At 39.9% G+C, this 20,629-nt stretch overlaps 1 protein-coding gene across 4 annotated transcripts in view; it reads right to left on the bottom strand.

Moving 5' to 3' along the window:
• The window catches only part of CNKSR2 (connector enhancer of kinase suppressor of Ras 2), a gene marked incomplete at both ends in the record, with an annotated part of 204,118 nt that overhangs the window by 26,434 nt on the left and 157,055 nt on the right, over nt 1-20,629 (bottom strand). For all 4 annotated transcript variants that reach the window (XM_079536249.1, XM_079536250.1, XM_079536251.1 and 1 more), the window contains 3 exons: nt 10,790-11,336; nt 12,978-13,078; nt 18,270-18,337. In XM_079536249.1, the coding sequence (XP_079392375.1) occupies nt 10,790-11,336; nt 12,978-13,078; nt 18,270-18,337 (716 nt within the window). The remainder of the gene's footprint in view (nt 1-10,789; nt 11,337-12,977; nt 13,079-18,269; nt 18,338-20,629) is intronic.

The following is a 20,629-nucleotide window of genomic DNA, read 5'->3' as shown; positions in this document are numbered from 1 at the left end:
AACAGATGTTGCTATTTTTACCAGAGGAAAATAATTTTTTAGGTCTCATATTCACCAATTCTCATGTAGTCTATAGTGACTACTTTGCACACACTAGAAAGGCTGTGCTAGTTGGAAGAAGCCAACTGCAGTGAGCCCCTTGTATTCTGAGCCATGTCTGCCACTGCTGTGTGCAAGTAAATTGCAGAGGCCCCCTCAAGCCAGCTGACTGCACCCCAAATTTGACTTTCATTTCACCTAGAACTGAATTTGCAATGATCCCTAATGAGTTTTATTACTTATTTAGCCTCGATGAGTAATGAGATCAAAGTAAACTTCCTCCAAGCATTCCCAGGCGTTTTCCAGAGCAAAATTTTTCCCCTCTGTCTTGCAGGCTCCACTCCCCACTATGGGAAATAGAATCACAGAATTAAGGTTGGAAAAGAATACAAAGACCAACCTCAACTGATCCCCACCATACCCACTAATCACATCCCTCAGTGCCACATCCACGCAGTTTTTGAATGCCTGCAGGGACAGTGACTCCACCACCTCCTTGGGCAACCTGTTCCAATGCTTCATCACTCTTCTAGAGATGAATTTTTTTCTAATATCCAACCTGAACTCCCCCCCAGCGCAACTTGAAGCCATTCCCTCTCATTATTTCACTGTTATGTGGAAAAGGCTGACTGCCACTTCGCTACAACCTCCTTTCAGGCAGCTGTAAAATCAATCCTTATGCAGCCCAAAGCAAGCACTGCCTATCTGCTGCAAGTGCCAGTCCAAAAGATCTGAACGTAAGATGGTCCCTAAAGCTCTTCCTGTACTCAGAGGAAAAATCAGCACACCCAGTGAGTAATGTTAGTGCTTTATTTTGGATGCCAGTTTCTCCCCTATGACAGGAACCCAAGTTCAGCTCAGCTTTGGTCAAAAAATCATACCCTGTGTACAGGTCTTGGCATATTACTGTCTGATCTTTGCTCACCCCTGAATTTAGAAGCAGGAAAAATCTCTCTCGTGAGGTTTGTTTAATTTCAACTCCTCGATTCCTGTAAATCTTTACTGGATTAAATCAATGTCAAAAACAGGCAGAAATATGTTTTTAAGTCAAAGATTTTTGGCAGCACTTCTCATTTTCTAATGATAACTCAAATACATTTAAACAAATCAATGGCGATATTTAGTATTTTGAAAGGCCAAATTTTATGCTTCAGTAATCCAAAAGAGAAGAAATAATAAGCTGTTATAATTTGGTGTTAGAAGTACTCAACTCGTGGAGGCAGAAAATAACCATCCTATTTAACATGCAGCCATTTTCTTATGTAAATACTGCAAAATTCTGCAGAGAACCTTTTTCATATTTTGCATATGACAACATACTAGTTAATATCATTGCACTTGATGCTGTGATATGGGAGTGTTAAGTCATCAACAAGATCCAAACTCACAAAGTGTGGCCAAAAAGGAGGCAAATTATCTTCCAGCTTTTTAACAACAATTTTTCGAAACAAAATTAGGAACCTATTTTTTTAATATTTAATGAGAACTGAGATCTTTGCAAAATTGTCTGATTGCAAGACTTTTCTTTCTTTCATTTTTTCCCAAATAAAGTACTATCTTATCATGACATTTATTTCACAAAAACTGCTTGATATTGAAAAACAATAGGAAAACTTGCGAATAAACCCCATATGATTAGTATAAACTCTGAGCATTAAGTTCTCTGGAGACTGAATAAATTCCCATCTGACAAAAGGATGAGCCTTCACTTCCCACTCATCTCCAGGTAACACCCCCCTTTGCTATTCAGATGCAGAATGGTATAACACACAGCTCCATCTTTTGTTTCCAGAAGTTCAGCTCCCAAAAGTGAGCAGCATGAGCTACCCCAGGTAGCCAGGGTGTCCCCTCTGATGGCAAGAATAAAGCCCAAGCAGAAGGGGTAACCTGAGTCTTGCTGCTAGCAAAGAAGGCTGTGCTTTGTGGGGTTTTCTCAAGGGCATCCTGCTGCCCAGATTTTACTAATTATATGGATGGTGGAATAGAGCAAACCTATTACAATCTACAAACAAGAAAGTGGGAGGAAACATTTACACTGGATATAAGTAAAGTTTTTTTACAGTAAGGATAGTTAGGCACAGGTTGCCTAAAGAGGTGGTGGGTTGCCCATCCCAGGGCAGGCTGGATGGGGATGTGAGCACCCTGACGTAGCTGTAGGTGCCCCTGTTAACTGCCATGGAGTTGGACCAGATGGCATTAAAGGACCCTTTCCAAATCAAATGAATGTGTGATTTCTCATAGGACAGTCATAGAAGTGGGAATGACTTTTGGAGGGGATGAAATCCCCTTGCCAAGCTTCATGTAACAGTATGGTAAATGATATACTAAAAGACACAGAACTTGGCAAGCACCAGGTTAGTCTGCAAGGCATTTATTTTCTCTAGTCAGGATGTTAGTTTTACAAGCTGTCATGTTTGTTTGTTGGTTGGTTTTAGCTCAATTAGATATTTTAAATCACCTGAAGTGTTTATCCACTTGAGCTACTTAGTGTGGATTTGTGACAAGCACAGGAAGAAGCAGCTTTCATTAAGGTATGAAAAATAGCAGTCAAGCAGAAAAGCTTATCTAGCACACTGCACAACACAGTGAAATGTGAAGTACTGTACAGCTGCAGAGTACAGTGTCTAAAACACGCAGGGTGAAGCAATCTTCCTGGTATCAGCCAGGTGCATTACATCCAGATTAAGCCCTGGAACACACTGCCCATAGAGGCTGTGGAGTCTCCTTCTCTGGAGATATTCAAAACCTGCCTGAGCATTTTCCTGTGTAACCTACTGTAGGGAACCATCTTTAGCAGGCAGGTTTGGGGTGGGTAATCTCCAGAGGTCCATTTCAACCCTATGTCTCTATAATCATATGGATGCTGCCTTCTCAGGTGAGGTAGGGCAGCTGGGAAAATCAGTTATATTCAGCATGATTGGCCAAAAGCCTACCAAATAGTAAGTGGGCCAAAAGTGAGATCAGTCTTCATAACATCTTTCAGCTTAAATAACAGCTGCTGTGATGGAGCAGCTTTGTTTTCCATGCAATAATGACAGGAAAAAACTATGCTTAAATTATAAAGGGAACAATTTAATATCTATTAGGAGAAGTAATAAATTCCTCTTCAATACAGAAAAGAGGAAAAGCACTGTCTGGAGGGAATGAAGAAGACCCACTACTTGAGGATACTTAAGGATGGATGCAGTAGGCATAACAGCTCTAGATCTGAAGTACATATAACCCCTCAAAATCTCAAAATCAATTCCAGCCCACTGGCTCTGAAGCTTGCACAGCATACTTATAGTTCCACCAGAGCCTTCAGAGGGTCCGAGGTTTCAGCCTACGTATGCTACTTTCTTGTGTTGGAAAGGGTTAGGAAACAATTCCCATATAGAGATTAAGATGCTACAACACAAGCATTTATTGCTGTTTTAGCTGTCCAAACAAGGACAGACAAGGAAGTTGCATAGGGCGAGCAAACAGGACACAAGATCTTTAGATCTGTCACCCTCTGCAGCAGTGCAGATAGAGGCTAAAAGGAGGAATTTCAGCCAAATACTAGGCTAAGACACTAGAAGTGAAAAAACTACACTGCAGCATTTATTTTATAGGCTTCTATAGAATCACAGAATTGCTCAGTTGGAAAAGACCTTAAAGATCATGGAGTGCAACCACAACCTAACCATACTACTCTAACAACCGTCCGCTAAATCATGTCCCTGAGCACCACATCCAAATGGTTTTTAAACACACATTCAGAAATGGTGACTCTATCCACGATGACCTTCATCTTAATTCTAAGAACCAGGAGGACTTCTTTCATAAAAAAAACTGATTTAAACAAAATTGCTTTGTAACAATTTGCTTATGCCAGCGTCTCTTTTCCAAGATTATAGCAAGATGCTGACTGCTCACACTGAGAACCCCATCCCTGCAGATTCTAGTATCTCATCTTGCTTCCCACAACTGACAGTAATTAAATGAGAAAGCATATTTACATAGCAACACTACAGAAGTTCAGCACGCTAACAGTCTCATAAAACTACATCCTTCCTATGTTCTCCCAGGCAGTAATGACTCAGGTTCTTCCCTGCATATGTTTAACAGTTGCCTTGAAAGAACCTGAGAGCCACAACCAGCAGATGGTGGCACCTGGAGATGTAATAAATACGTTCTCCCAGACCTACTGATAGGAGTGTCATATTCTTCTGACTTGATTGCAGAAAGAGTTTCAGCTTGGAGAAGCGTATTTTAAAATTATGCATTTCAAAAGAACATTCTCCTTGCACACAATAACTGTCTAACTTGTTTCACTGCAGTATATGTTTTCTTTGTCTTTCAAAACTTCCAGGCTGGGCCAAGAGCCTCTTGAATTTCTAAGAGAAACTATCACAATTCAGCAAAAATCCCATAGAAAAAAAACAGTTTCCTCACATTTTCTGCAGTGGTCAGATCTATGTGCATCTCCAAAATGGTTTTCAGAGATCTCACAATAAGATTTATGTAAATAATTAAAATTAGTTTTTCACATTGGAAATGAATATAGGTATCAATTTAAGGATAGGAGCCCTCCCCTGTTAGTGGGAAACTACGCGGTAATTGAAAAATAGTCTATTTTTCATTTTGCACACAAAATAATTTCTAAAAACTTACATAGCCTCATTTACAAAATGTATGTTATGTTTTAAGATGTAAGCTTGTTTGACATAAGGGAAAGCACAATAAGAAGGATTTTAGAAAATATTATTATCGAATAAACAATCACATATCCTTCAGTATGGTGAGCAGCGGGAATTTGGGTGTTCGCACTGTCTTCCCTGCATGACACATCAAGTGGTCTGCCAGGTACAAGTCATCTTGTCCAGCCTCAGAAAGGGAAGGGACAGAGCTTCTTTACCTCAGGAAACAATAAACTTGAAGGCAAACCACAGGTTTCTCCTTGAAAGAGAACTGATGCATAAAATGGAAAAAAAAAAAAAAAAAAAGCTAAAGTATATTATCATGCGCATAGATTTCTCCTCTTCAACCCAAAATGACAGTGCCTCTGGTAGCATGTCTCTTGACAGCCACCAGCTTCGTAACATAGCTGAGGATTCTTTGCTAGAAAAGTACACCATAAGAACGGCCATGCAAGAAATTCTCATCTCTATTTCTTTTGCTTATAAAAATCCATATGCTTCAAGAAAAATCAGATGACCTTTGTTGGCAATGATGCCCACAGCTATTAAAATAAAAGAGTAGGAAAATGTCTAATAACGTTTCTGTTTCTGAACTCCACCTCTCCTTTGCATTTTTAGTAGCACGAGCCATGGAAATCAATTAAAATTAAAAAGTGGCAACAGCACATTCGTGGGTAGAATGCATTCACATTTAAAAAGTCTAATGGGCATAAAAACGAAACTACTTTTATTTTTGTTGAGAGGCAGTATCGCTTTCTGAAGTGCTACCCAATAAATGATTCAACATTTGGCTTTCAAACACTGCAGATGATTTTTTCCCCCCTCCTACTGAAACTTAAATTCACAGTGTTTTTGTTTAGAATACAAAAACACTTGTATAGTAGGGTTTCTTTTGCTTGTGAGAATTAGAAAAGCTTTTTTTTTTTTTTTTTAAATTATTTTAATAAAGTTTACATTTTGAATTAAAGAAGATTCACAGGAAACTTAGTCCTGGTACTTGTCTATCTAAGTTGGTTTTTGTATCAGTATACTTTTTAATATAATAAGTAGTATAATACATACTTTGTACGTACGACTGAGCATGCACACACAGAAGATAATTGAGCAGCTCTCATTTAGGCTGACTTTTATTCCCCACATATGTACCTGCTTCTGGAAGCTTACAGAAATTTCTATTCAGATAAACATGGAGCTTAAAACTTAACAAAGATAAAAACATTTAGCTACACATATAGGCTAGGTTATCAATGATGCTCTCTCCCCACTGATTAATTTTCGAATGTAACAGCCCTTTTGTCTCTTTGGATCCTATCATGAATGAAGCACTAAACGTTCTAGATAAAAGTAAGAAAAACAGTATTGTACAGAAGATACAAGCTGTTCCACTGAACATTTTGTGTGCAACACATTAGCTTTGAAAATAGGGTTGGAAAGTAACCCAATGTCAGCCACTGACTTGTCTACCTTTCCACTTTCCTTCCTGCCTGAAACAGCAAGCCACTGATGGAAATTTCCCTCTGGAGACACCAACTACCCCTACCAACACCCCACTGGCTAGCCATTCACAGCATAAACTAAGAGACATAAGACTTCAAGTTTTAATACAACTCTGTGGTATTTTATCCCGGCTCATTCTGAGTGCCCAGCAGCTCTACCAGCTGGGTGCTGGCACCGGGTGGCACAGCAGGGAGGAGCATGGGCACACAGATTGGTGCCAGGGGGACAGCTCATGCTGGAATCATGAATGAAAAGCCCAGTTGCAAACACACAGCTTAGAAAAAGCATCCTTTTTCCTTCATTTCAGTGTCTGAGTATACACAGGCTGAGCTGCTCAAAAGGATGCTGAGAAGAAAAACCAGCAACCCAGCCCTGGCAAATGCTCTGGTTTGTACATGACTGATGGTGAATGTATTAAGTTAGAATAACATCCTCCTTAGTGTCCCAGAGGGTGCTGCACTTTGTGCAATTTTCCAGCCTCAAAAGGAATATTTCTAATGTGAAACATGACCTGTCATCTCTCATAGCCCTGCTTACTTTAGACGTGCTAGCGGGCATGCACACCTTTACTAACCTGAGAAATTCCAGAGGGGAAAATATAGTATCTTAATGGCTTCTCCCTTGCCTATTGGTGCAGATAAAACTAACTAGGTGGGGTCATATGACAGGGCACTACTAATGGTATCCTGTTTAATGGAAAGGGGCAAACCATCCTATTAATTGCAGACACACATCAGCAACAGCTCCAGCGTGTACAATCCAGTCTTTATGCATTACTCATCCTAACTCCCACATTTCCCTGCCAAAGTAAAACGATACCCTATCCAAAAGGCAGAGAAGTAAAAGCAAGAAGTGCTGCATATTTCACAGTTTTGGCTGGGGCTGTTCAGCCTGGAGAAGAGAACGCTCCGGGGAGACCTGATAGCGGCCTTTCAGTATGTAAAGGGTGGGCTGTAAGAAAGAAGGAGATGAACTCTTTAGCAGGGTTTGTGATGACAGGACAAGGGGAAGAGGTTTCAAACTAAGATAGAGGAGATTTAGACTGGGTATAAGAAATTGTTTTTTTACATTAGTCTCCCACTGACACTATTGCTCCTCCTGCCCTGTTTTAGGAGGTAGCACAGAAGGTGATGGTTTCTTTAAAGAGAGGTCAGTGGGTCCACACCAGTTACACACTTCAGAGCTAGTAGCTAGTTCTCTTCAGCGCTGACCCCAGAGACATCCCTGTTCCTTCCCTACAGATCACAGAAGCCTATAAAATGAAAGAGATTCCACCGAGTAACAATCATCTGCCAAGAAGATCTTAGGTGCTCTTTGGCATTAAGTCATGAAACAAACACAGAGAGTGAGGATGATGGTAGGGCCTGGGGAGGGGGTGGCAGTGATGTGATGCACGGCTCTTTCATTCTGCTCACTGCAGCTACCAGAAGGCAAACATGGAAAGGCACACATCCTTCACAACTGCACCATGGAAATGCAGTGCAGAGGGGCCAGGCCTCTTACGTGCTCTTTATGTGCAGCTATTTCACAGCATCAAAGCACGAGGGCACATTTGGTCCTGTTTGCCATTTTCATGGTCTCAGGAAAATCCACACAAACACAAATACCCCACAAGAGAATCTTCTTAAATTACAAAGCAAGAGACCGTTACTGGACAGTGTCTGTACCAAACATCTAAACGACTGAGACAAAAGTCACTTAGGGAAATAGAATAACCAAAGATTAGCCTTTAAGTGTTAATGTGATATCATGAGACAAAAAGAAGCAACTGAACAACACACAAAAGTTACGTCCCAATGGATAAGCACAGGAAAGGACAACACACATTTTTAGTTTACCGTGATATATCTAGGCATTACAGCAGGGGCTGGTACGCAGCACTATTTGCAGTGTCAGTACATTCTTGCAGTATTTATTTAGTGCACATAGCATTGATTAATAGAGAGTAGGTTCTCAGCTGCTGCAAATCTGTGTAGGTTTTGTAGAAAGTCAACAGAACCATGCAAATTATAGCACCCAAAGACAGCATCTGACAGAAAGCTTGGAGCTCCTAATGTGTGTGGTGGCTGTTTGAAAACATCTTTGGGATAGAAGTAGAAAACACAGGACTGCATTTCACTGTTTGGTTGAAACTCAGGAGGCTTTAAAAGTGGGAAAGGAATAAAAAAAAGCTGAGAAAACAAAGTTTTGGCAATGACATCTGACTCATACAGCAGCAAGCACGAAGGTGCTGTATTCCTTGTCTCACACAAATAGCAAGAGGAATGGTTAAGCTCTGAAACACAGACATGTATACACAGGAAAACATAGAGCCATCCAAGAGTTTAGAACTATGTTAGGATCACAAAAGTGCAAGGCAAATAAATACATGTGAAAGGTTCGTTTGATACCACATCGGGAAGCCTGAAGGAGAGGCTAAAACCTCTCCCAATAGGGAGGATTCCCCTCCCCACCAGCTGCAAGTTTTTATGTTCCCAGACCAGCGGAGGTGTGGGGCCAATCCTGTCAGCACGCTCGGCAGTCACAAGCAAATCTTGTTCCTCTCAGCCCAGAAATTCAGATTTTGAACCTCAGAGCACCACTTGCATGCAGTCCTTCCTGCCTTTTATACTGGTAACCATGCTAGAAAAAGCCAGTGTTGCAAACAGAACATAGTAGCCATAGCAACAAGCAATTTGGCACCTAAACTTTTCAACAGACTAAACAGAATTTTCTCTGTTTTTATAATTTCATGGTCAGTAACTCACCATGAACACTTTACTTGTCTAGCTGGTCATTAATGTCTCAAAACCAATCTCCTGCTAATGCTTCAACCATGAAAACCTTCTCACTTAAAGAAAAATAAAAGTGTGTGTACATAGGGAAACTGCTTGAAAATTAATTTTTTTCCTCCCTTTTTGGTAAATTTGTAGAGAAATGTGGAGGAGAGCCCAAGTTCTGGCCTGCTAATCCAAACACAAGCCCTTTATTAGTATTGCACGCTATAAAACCTGTTACACCCGGGACTCCAAAGGATTAAAAATTGATGTCTAAAGCACATGACATCTTAGGCTGTGCAATAGGATCCCTGAATAATGCCCAACAGAACAGGCACTGCTGGGAAGTCTCCTTGCTCTTTTCCAGTTCCAGTGGCTGCAAGAAATATTTTTATTTTAAAAAATCTTATTGCCACCAGTAAAAAGCCATTTGAAAATCAAAATTGAAGACTAAAAATAGGACACCATATTCTGCCCATCTGATGAAATTTAACCTTGTTAATTGGAGAGCTTCATTTCACAGTCTGTAAGAGTCTAATATTACCCTAATGAATATATGGATTTTTCGGAAAGTGTAATGCATGAATGCAATTGAAATAATGCCTTTTCTCCCTTTTATGGCACCAGACTTTGTATCTGCAGAAGAAATCACTGTTTTCTCCAAGGCAAGAATTTGTGCAGTCTAGAATCGATTGACCAAAAAGGGAAAATGGAAAACAGTTCATCTCTCCCATGGAGACTAAATAATGCCCATATGAACTTTAACGCTCAAGATGATGCTAACTTCAATGAATTAACTTAGGCAGGCAGTTAATTATCCAAAACTTTCACTACCCTTTCTTATCTCTTTACCATTTTTACCCTTCCTTACTACAGTGAAAAATCTGAAGGAATGAGATCACCGCACTTCTGAGAGCTTCAGAGGTCATCCCTGCCACTTTCCTTGCTGCTGCAGCAACTTCATCATAGCACAACCCCACAATGCATGGAAGCAGGCTTTGTTGACAGACCTGACAACTTGGGTGCAAACTGAACTTCGCTAGCAACGCACACTGAGAAGCTCCATAAATGACAGTGAAGACAGAGCATGAAACAGACACAGAAATGTGTTTACGTGTTCAGGAGGAGCAGGGACTTTCATTCTCTATTTATTTAGAATATTTTTGACAAGTAGCACAAATATCTATGGAGTTGATGTGCCATGTAAGAGGCAGTTACTCAATATTAGGATGCTTTGTTTTTAAACCCCGCTGGTTAAATAGATATTCTTATTTTATTTCAGTTTTTGTTCTGAAATGTTTTCTGAACTTGTGTCATTAAAAATCACAAGGTGAGGAATTGGGGAACATACACCGTTCTTTGAATTCCTGCAGGTTCTGAGCTGTCCCGTGACCTGTTCTCCTGGACACCACACAGTCACAACCTGACCCTGCAACTCCAGGGTTTACTGAGTGTTTTTTACAACCTGGAGAGAGGCTGACTGGAAAACTGGACTGAGCATGTCCTGTCTGACACATACTTGTGTCAGTGGGGGAGAATACTGTGCAAGGGGAAAGAAAGCAAGGAAGCAACATCCATTTATGACTGAGAAACACTATTAGGGTACAGCTGCTGACCAGCCAATGGGGAAGCATCTGGGGCTCATGACAGATCATGCAGCACTCTGTCAAGACTGTTAAGCCTCATACATATGGTTGATTAAAGAGATATAAAACAAAGAGAACCTGGTAAAATATGGGAGATGGTGGAAGACTTTTTTAATAGTTAAAGGGAAAAACAACCACTACATAACACAAACAGGGCTGCCGAAAAGCCACAGAAATATCCCATACTTACTTTTATCTTCCTGGTTTTCTTCTGCTGCTTTGACTTCCTCCTCCTCCTCCTCCTCTTCCTCTTCCACCTCCTTTTGCTGCACTTCCTCGTGGTGATCAGTGGCTCCCACCGAAAGGCTCTGGCAGCAGTGGTTGAAGCCACTGTCTCGTGGCAGCGTGAAGCTCCGGGGCTTGCCTCCATTCCCGTTCAGCACTTGCATCCGCTCCCCTTCCACGAGTGGGAAGGGGCCGTAGTGGTCTTGCAGGTGGCACTTCTGGGTGGGCAAGGTGGACTGCCGCCGGTGCTCAGGGGACACCACGGCCGTCTCAGAGAACACCGAGTCCTCCAGCGGCAGCGTCTGCAAGTAGTGAAGTCCTGAGCTGGTCAGTGGCGTCTCGATGAGGTCCTGCCAGGAGCGCCGCTGGCTTGCTGTCTTGCGCACCGGCGAGTCGGTGACACTCCCCGCCGCCTCTGGGCGGAACTCCTCATGTGATGACTGAGACTGGGAGGTCTCTGTGGAGGAGAGGCGGCTGTGCTTTGGCTCCACGTAGGGACTGGTGCAACTCATCTGCAACGGAGCAAGCTTCAGATCAGTGGAGACTGCGGCCTACCCCTAACAGCAATCACATACTGCTTTTTTGAAAGAGTGGTCAGGCACTGTAATGGGCTGCCCAGGGAGGTGGTGGAGTCACCGACCCTGGAGCTGTTCAAGGAACGGTTGGACACTGTATTAAGGGACATGGTTTAGTGAGTACTATTGGTGATAGGTGGATGGTTGGACTGGATGATCTTAAAGGTCTTTTCCAACCTTGGTGATTCTGTGATTCTGTTGTTACCGATGGCCCCCATTGTGGTAATGACCCTGCACACACACTGATATACACTCCTACAGAATGTCCCTTAATCAATAGAAGAGGCCCACTCAATTATTTTTTCAGAAAACTTTGTCAAATATGGCTTTGTGAAAGACACAGGAGAGATGGAATATCCCCCCTACAAGGACGGGTTGAGAGACCTGGGCCTGTTCAGTGTGGAGAAGGCTCCAAGGAGACCTTTCAGTATCTAAAAGGGGGGCTTATATGAAAGAAGGGGATGGAGGCTTTAGCAGGATGTTTTGTGATAGGAAGGGGAAATGGTTTTGAACTAAAAGAGGGGAGATTTAGTTTGCATAATATGAAAAAGGTTTTTTACTATAAGGATAGTAAAGCACTGCAGCAGGTTGGATGCCCCGTCCCTGGGGACACTCAAGGTCAGGCTGGATGGGGCTCTGAGCACGTGATTTAGCTGTAGGTGTCCCTATTCATTGCAGGGGAGTTGGAATTGATGCCCTTTAAAGATCTTTTCCAACTCAAATGATTATGATACACCTGGCTCATCAATACTATCTTAAAATTGCAATCCAAATGCCTGCTATCATCCTATCTTGCTAAAAATTACTTTGGAAACATGTTTGCAGAGCTTCAGTACATTTCAAAGCTCTGTGGCTTTGGAAAACGTCTTGCATGCAAATTAAATATCACAAGCACTTTCCACAAACTCAACCAAGTTTTCAATCGACATTTTTGTATTTTTTAAAATTATATTGAAGGTGCTTTAGTAATGTCTGAATATATGGACATGAAAATTAAAATTTCCAATGAAGAATAAATTAGAAGATCACTCATTAGTGCTTAAACAACAACTGCTTAAAGAAGGAAATAACGACTAGACCTCCTTTTGCTCTCTTTTGTAGATAAACCTACTTTTTCACAAGCAACAAAACTGCTGTTGGCCATACAAAATAACATTTTTATGTTGGCATTTCTCTGGAAGTGTAGTTTGTTACTGTAATGCTTCATAGCACAACTGTTGTACCTTAGAAAAGAATCTGTTACTAGGGTATTACATTTTGTCAAAGAAGACGGTAAGTAGGATGTGAGCAATTACATGGATGAGTAGGGGTCTATCACGAATTAAGAAGATTTCTGTAACTTAATTCATGTTTGTACAATGAGTAGGATTATACATGTGTTCTCTACACACCAGTGCAAATGGCAAGGATGGTTCTTGAAGCTAGCAATGCATTGTACTTAAGAAATAGTTTATGCCCAGTACTGGCTTAAAAAATATACTGGAGTGCAGTGTTTGCAAGCACGTGGTTCTGATCATTAGAGTTGGTGAAAGTGACTTTGTGTAGCCATTCCAGATTAGGCAGTTGCAGGTGACTTACCGAAGGAGGCCGTGGGTATGTATCATATGGGGGTGGTGGGCTGTCTTGTTTGGGTGTCGATGGAGTGTCAGCCTCCTCCTTATCACTCTCACTCCAGTAATCTACAAGTTACATACACATCAGGTCAAAAGCTACCAAGATTTTTTGATAAGTTTCTATATCAGAAAACTTGTTTTCATAAAAACGACTAGAAATTCCTTCATAGATCTTACTGAGAGTTAAATATCACTGAACGTTGACTCTCTATATGCTAGCTGCTGTAATTTGGAAATGTTTTAACATAAGGAGGAAAAATTTAAAACATTGGCTGTATTTTGTCTCATTTCCCACCACAGAGAAATTAACCAACAACCTGTGAATGTCCCACTGATATAACTCTTGTACACACCTTATAAATACAACGTGCATACAGAATACACATGGTGCAATAAGATTTTCAAATATTTGCTGTATCATCAAAATAATTATGATTGTACATATATTGGCTGGAAATTACAGAAAGTATTTTTTGAATGGAAAAGATGAAAGCAATTTTCAAAAGTCTTACTGGCTGCAAATAACATTAACAAAGTTAATCAATACCAACTAGCAAATCAAGCAAGTAGCAGTTAGTGCTTGGATGAATAATCAGTGTTATTTTTATCATCATTTTCTACACTACCAGTTACCCAAGGTTTTCAATTAAATTTCTGATAAGGCAGAAAAACTTCATATAACATCTTCATTATGAAATAGCTGCTATCCTATTACCCAAGCAAGGTAAAGGTGGTTTGTTAAGGAAGAATGTGACAATTATATTTAAGCACAGAACTGTAAAAGATGGGTGAAAGAAAGTACAAAGGACACATCAATTTTGGGCTAAATTTAATGGAATATGAGGTTTCATTTTTTTATGATATCAAGTCTTAGCCAAGTCTGTTTCATATTGGGAGCTGGAGTAAATGACTTTTAACAGTCTCTTCCAACTCAAATGATTCTATGATTCTATGATATTTTTGGTAACTTACTCAAGGAGGAAAACACATGTAAGAACGTACAACATGATAATTCCTATTTATTCTGTGGCAATTACTTTTGAAACAGAAGAGGATGCAATTAAATAGACAACAGATCTTAATGTTCCATAAAAAACTAACTGCTGACTCAGATCCAGACGGATAGTCTTTATGTTTCTATACATTGTAAGACTGATGCAAATGTTTGTGTTGCCACTTTGTTCCTGACTGCATTACCCTCTAGTATTTGGGTAAGCCACTATACCACAGGACAAGTTTAGTTCATGCTATTCACAGACAGTTTCCACTTTACATGTTCAAGGAACCGTGTAACTTACTATTTTATATTTAATAGGAGAAAAAGGTTTACTATCTGAACTATCTAACCAAAGGAATGGGTTGAATTTTTCCAAGTTAGCACAACATACAATTTTGGCTTTAATGATTTTTGTACCAACATGATCATGATTAAAAATCTACTGTACCTAATCTTATTCAAGATTTAAAGTTAAAAAAAATTATCTTAAAGATGAAACCATTGTGAAATAGTTGTCTCTAAAATTCTTTCTTTTCAGGCTATGGTACTTGAGGAGTGTGCAGCCATATCCATCTATTTATTCTTTAGAAGTAATAACTTCTCTTTTGTGACTCTGGGTTTCTTGAATTGCCTCATGCAAGCTTATAGCTGAGAGGTTCTCTTCAAGTAGTGTAAGAAATAAATAGTATAAATAATTTTTATCATGGCAATGAAATAAAGAAAAAAAACAACAACTAATTTCAAATGTCCCTGTCTGCAGACATCTCAAAATAATTCATCACTGGTTGAGAAGAAGACCAAATGAGAACAAATGGTTAAGACATTTTCTTTTTTCTTGTTTCCAGCAACTCAGAAAACCTCAAAATACTGGCACGTAAATATGTTTGTTCCCATTATAGCAAAGCCTAGTGGAGCTACTTCTTGTGAGAGGCCTGTCAGAGCTATCTCACTCACTGTGATTTCTGCAGCCTTGGAGCTCGTCTATTTATTCTGGAAGTAAAATCTAGCATTCTCAGTGCAGTTTCCAATTTTGGCTAAAAATACAAAAAAGTTCTTCCTGTCAAAACCATAAAATACTGTATGATTGTGCTTTTGGGCACCTTACCTCAACTAGGAAATTGTGTTGGCAACTTACTGTATTTGCCTACAAAAAAAAATCTGCAATTATAGGGGCCAACTTTCAGGTGAAATGAATGAAAATAGCTTCCATCAGATTTTAAAAAATGTTCTCTTTTTGGCAAGTGAGACATTACAGTCTATCTAAAATGTGTGTAATGGCATCAAATGGTTGCCATATTTCTCTCTGCAGATTTTGTCCAATTTAGCAACAGACATGTTCAAAGCATTAGCCATATCTTGAAAGCTTTCTGAATGAACAAGAGACTGTATGTGTTACAAGTAAGATAAAATTGACCTGCCATTTTCCAGTTAAAACTTTTCTATTTAGATAAGCGAGTCCTTTTGTTTCTCTAACTTTCTATGACTGGAAAGCATGTAACTTCTCCATCCAAGAAAGTCCCTTGCCTTATTGCTAGCATTCATTGTATTTAATATGGAAAGCTGATGGTATTTTTATAAGACTGTTCTGCACAGAATGTGACATTTTCTCCAGCAATACACCCACAGTTTAGTGATTCGTGCATCTCTAAAGCACTTGAAATATATTTATACACTTTAGATTCAGAACTGTTCAACTCTTAATTGAAACAAGTTTGACAACTACTGTTGAATTGTTTCAGAAGCATTCTAAAGCTTTCCTGCAAGGGGCTGAACTGACAAAAGACCTTTTGTGAAATTAAATATGTAGATGACAATTGCTACAGTCACTGAATATAGAAAAATCCAGCTTCACAGTTTCTTTAATTTCAGAAACACTTGAAGTGATAGAGAGGCTTTACATTGTTAACTCGATGCCTCTGCTAATTAGGGGCACAGCTCAGCTGTTTAACAGCCCTTGCTCTGGGAGCCAAGGATAAGCAGCAGAGGCATAAAAGCTCTGTGCTGCAGCAAAAGGGGAATGTGATGCTGATTCCCTTCATAAACACAAATACGGAGCATAAAGCGGATATAACATTCCCTACCTCCATACAATGAATCAATTTGAGTAAATGGCATTAGAGTGGAAATAAAGAGCTCCCTCAATGCTTGGGATATAATTTCAGCAGTAAGTGGAGTCTCGCTGATGATCTTCAACAGGGAGCCATTTTAATAATAGGCAACATGAGGCCTGAATACACGTGATCTCATGTCTAAGAAAGAGATCATCTGCAATTATTCAGCAACTGCTTGGTAGGAAAAAAATTTCTCCACATCCATCTGGATTTACAAAAGCGCACTATTTCTGCAGTGTGCACTTGGGCAGTGTTAGTATAACTATTCTTACACTTTTTCCTTTATCATCCCACATGTTATTGTAATTCTACTGCCAACTTCCTCTCTATAAAAGCTTCAGTTTGGCTTTGGATGTTAACATGGAGGATTTCCCTGAAAACTCCAAGATTCAGTTTGTTTGTTTGTGGCCTCTTCAAGCAGTGATGGATGGTATAGTTTCCTCCAAAATGGTTATTGCTGTATGACATGGGAAATACAGATTCCCAAGAAGGTTTTGGTTTGGTGAGGCACTGAGAAAATGACTGGAGTGGCAGTGAGCGCAGCATGTCTCCTGGGCTGTGTGAATGCAGAGGACCTGGTATGATGAGTGATGTGGTGTGCACAGACAATAATAGACCACACCAGGAGATGGGCAGCACTCCCACAGTAAGCAGCTGCATTTGCTGGAAGGTATAATTAGAAACAAGGCAGCAGCAGGTACAACCTAGTTATCTGAGGGAAAGGCAGAACACCCACAAACCTTCCCTCCCACACTGCTACCATCAAAACATGTCTCAATGCTGTAAGCCACCAATCTTCAACAGCACCTCTAGGGTGCTCTGTAGTAAGACAATCACGATATGAATTAAGGCCATTTCCTAACATCTCTTCATCTTCTGCCACTACTGAATATCTTACTCCATTGATGTTTGCACCTGCCTACTAAAGTCCTCCTTGTTTCTCAATAGGCAATGAAGTCTTTTGCATGGTGTCTCCCAGGAGTGAGACATGGCTAATGCCAGAAGGACATGGCTAAGGCTGCTGTTACATAGGCTGTTATAGAACCAGAATTTTGGGGGACAAGGGGAACATCACATGGCTAATTTTGAAGCCTAGCGAACATCTTCTGAATACAAACTCTCCCTGAAAAATGGCTAGAAATGGAGTTTTTGTAAAGAAAAGACTGCATTAAATACATTGCTGCTGCAGCGCTAGCTACATGCTTTTCAGAACAAAAGTTAGAGCTTCACTGATGAAGGCTGAGAAGCCACAGAATTAGAATGTGGTATTCTGACTTTGGAGGCAGCAGGTAGACAGGCACTCAGATGAGTTCTTGCTCATTCTGAACGCTGTCATTGTCTGGTGCCTGCAGCTAGGTACACCTGTAAAAAAGAGTAAGAACTGAGATGCCAAATGCTTTCCAGACCAGTCTGTTGGATATAAATGCTTCTGTGAATCTTTGCCACTGGCAATTTGAGAAAACAACCTGCCCAACACAATGGATCCTGCTGGCCAACATGATTTCTACTGCAGCAAACTAAAACAAAGTGACTCGTTTTAAATATGCTACTTTCATAAAGCTATGAAATACTAGACATAAAAAATAAAAAATGATGTAAGCCTACAACTCCAAACGAAGAGTTCACTGAAAAGGCAACAGGGCTCTACCACGCACCTCAACATAGCAAAATCAGTAGTAATCACCACTACACTTAATGGCCTTAAAATTAAGTCTTTCAGGGAAAACCAATTTTGTCAGAGGAATGTTTTTGTTCTAGAGACCAATTTCACGCATTCCTACTCCTGTAAATTCAAATACCAAATGACAATGTTTTCAAGTTTTTTTTTTTGAGTCTACAGATTCTTAAGTTTGTTCTGATTGGGGAACACATACCTGGGCACCACATACCTGAGACTACTGGCAGTAAATTTGCTGCTTTTATCTACTTTTGCAGCATTCAAAGAAATAATCCAAGGGTACATGGATCAGAATCTGAAGGAGCTAATCAAAAACCCCAAGAGAAAGAATTTGCTACTGCAACAACAGTGAAACTCATTTGAGAATTGCTCTCAGCTGATGAGAATGAGGCCTGATACACAGCAGGGAAAAAAGAGCAGATGAACTTGTTATAAGAGCTGACAGTAGAAACCAAAATAATAACACATTACCTTGCTCTTGCTTGATTCTCTCCCTTTCTGCATAGCCAGCAGCAAGCATGTTAATTCTGTTTAGCCATCTGAAATAATATTAAAAGAGCAGTGATACTGATCCAGAATGTTAAATTATGGTGCACCTCTACAACAAACAAAAGCATGAGCATCTGAAGGAGATTCAGAATAATGTTATTTTTCATATTAAACAGCTGTTTTCTTTGATAGTTTTACTCAGGTAGCCTCCAAAGATCTATAATTACGCTGTTCAAAAAACTGTTTTTACAGCATAGATCTTGCTTCAAATAGAAAACCATGTATGATGTCAAACATCTGTAAAACACAGGATTTGGAGATAACCACAGAGCTATTAAGTCTGCTGCTCACAGATACACCATCACATCACTACTCCTGCTGTTCTGATTTCTTAAGAATAAACACCACTTTTCAGAAATTTAAGCAATACTTTAAGGCTTGAATAGGCAATGTAGCAGAGGAACAGAGCAGAAACCCGCTGTCAAAAGAACAGGCTCCATCCTAAACAGACAGTGAAGCTTAATTATGCCATTATGTGTTTTGGGGCTTACCTATAGTGCCACAAAGAGAAGGAGACATACCAGAATTCACTCTTGCGCTTGTGTCAGAGAAGCAGAGAGAGAAAAGGCAGTTGCCTCAATGCAATTCACATCTAAGGTTTTCTCCTCAACTCAGACTTGAAAAAAGGCTTCCATGAGCTGCACAAATTAATAATGAACTACTGCAGTTCTCTTCTAGCAGAGCAGTCATTGTGAGGTGTACATTCAGCTGCCCTTACCAGTGCTTTCCTTCAACCTCCCCTCTTCCCCCATGTGGCTCTCAGTGTATTCATTATCTGACCACTTACACTAAATCAGTTTCTCCATCGATGAAGCTTTAAAAGCACATGACAACCTTCTACGGTTGTCCATTCCATATTAAACCTGGAATTGCTTATTCCAGCCATCCCACAGTCAGGATGACAGACTTTGTTTGCCAAGCTAGTGAGCAGCTTGCAATTTTACTGCTAGTGTTGGTAGAGAGATAAGTGAAGTCAGTTTTGTATTTTCTTCAGAAATGTGTTTCAGAAAACTGTGCCTGAGGGGTTTTATTTGCACACTGCACACATGGAACCAGCATATATTATTTTCTCAGCAAGAGAGGCCTTTCTGAGACCTTTTTAACCCCTCCTGCATGCCTACCTTTGAGAAACTTTTGTGCAGGGAAAGTAGGCATAAGATCATAAAAAACCTTGAAATAAATATCTCCTTGAAATAAATTTCTCCAACTGCCCCTCCCAAAACAGTGACCAGTGAGCAGTGATGTATAATCTGTAAATTATGCTAATAGTCCAGAAGTCATTATGTATTGGTAAGGATGCTAAAGATCTGCTTCTGAAGTGATTACAGCATACTTCATATTAGCTTATAATCAACATTTCTGCCAGAATGATAGAGAAGCTGAAGATGAGACAAAATTTCAGTCGTACTTGTTAGGAAGTGCCAAGCATTTATAAAAAGTCAGAGGCACATGGAGGCAGAGAGTCAACAAATTGTGCATCAGATGATTATTGTACATTTTCGTGGAAGAAAAAGTGATCCCTTTTCAAAACACTCCCTTAGGTTAACTCTCCTGATTCAAGAAGGCTTTCTTTGGAGAACAAAGCTCAGAGCTTATCACCACGCATGGCAGTCAACATGAAACAACCACCTACTGAATCTCTTGGAATAGATCTGCTGACCACAACATAATAGGTAAGATAAGTACGGGAGTTATCCAGTTGAGAAATTTCATTTCATCCTAAACATAAGATAGCATTTTGTACATGACAGTTAGTGAGGCAATCAGCTACATTAACAAAGAGTTAATTGACAGTCAATTGATATTGGTTGTAGCTATAGCGGATAACTCCAGGAAATTTCTGGATAAATTTCTGATAAATATAATCTAATGAGAACCCAGGAGCTGTATACCGGTCTAAAAGAGAGACAGCTGACTGACTTCACATTTAATCATTTTCTGTTGTTCTTGATTTGTGTCACCTACAATGCCTGTGGCCAACTGACAAGGTGTGATACGGTTGTGCAGAGTTAATAACAATGGCTTTTGAGTGGTTTGCTAGTTCAGAGTTTAAGAGAATGGCGTTGACTTGTGCAGATTTTCTAATATATGTCCACTAAAGATTCATTGGATACAGTTAGAAGAACGTGTTCAGTTAGAAAATCATTATTTTGATTTAATGTGGCTAGAGTTTACTCCAAATTAGGGTCATATGAGAAATCTATCACACTGGGCTTGTATCACAGGGATTTGTAAAGATCTCTGGAAGAACAAAAGAAGAGTAAAAAATACCTGCTTTAAAC

This window comes from Tetrao urogallus (assembly GCF_951394365.1).
Source record: "Tetrao urogallus genome assembly, chromosome: 1".
Lineage (NCBI taxonomy): Eukaryota > Metazoa > Chordata > Aves > Galliformes > Phasianidae > Tetrao > Tetrao urogallus.
Note: the sequence above shows the minus strand (reverse complement) of the source record. Positions and strands in the feature narration are given on the sequence as shown.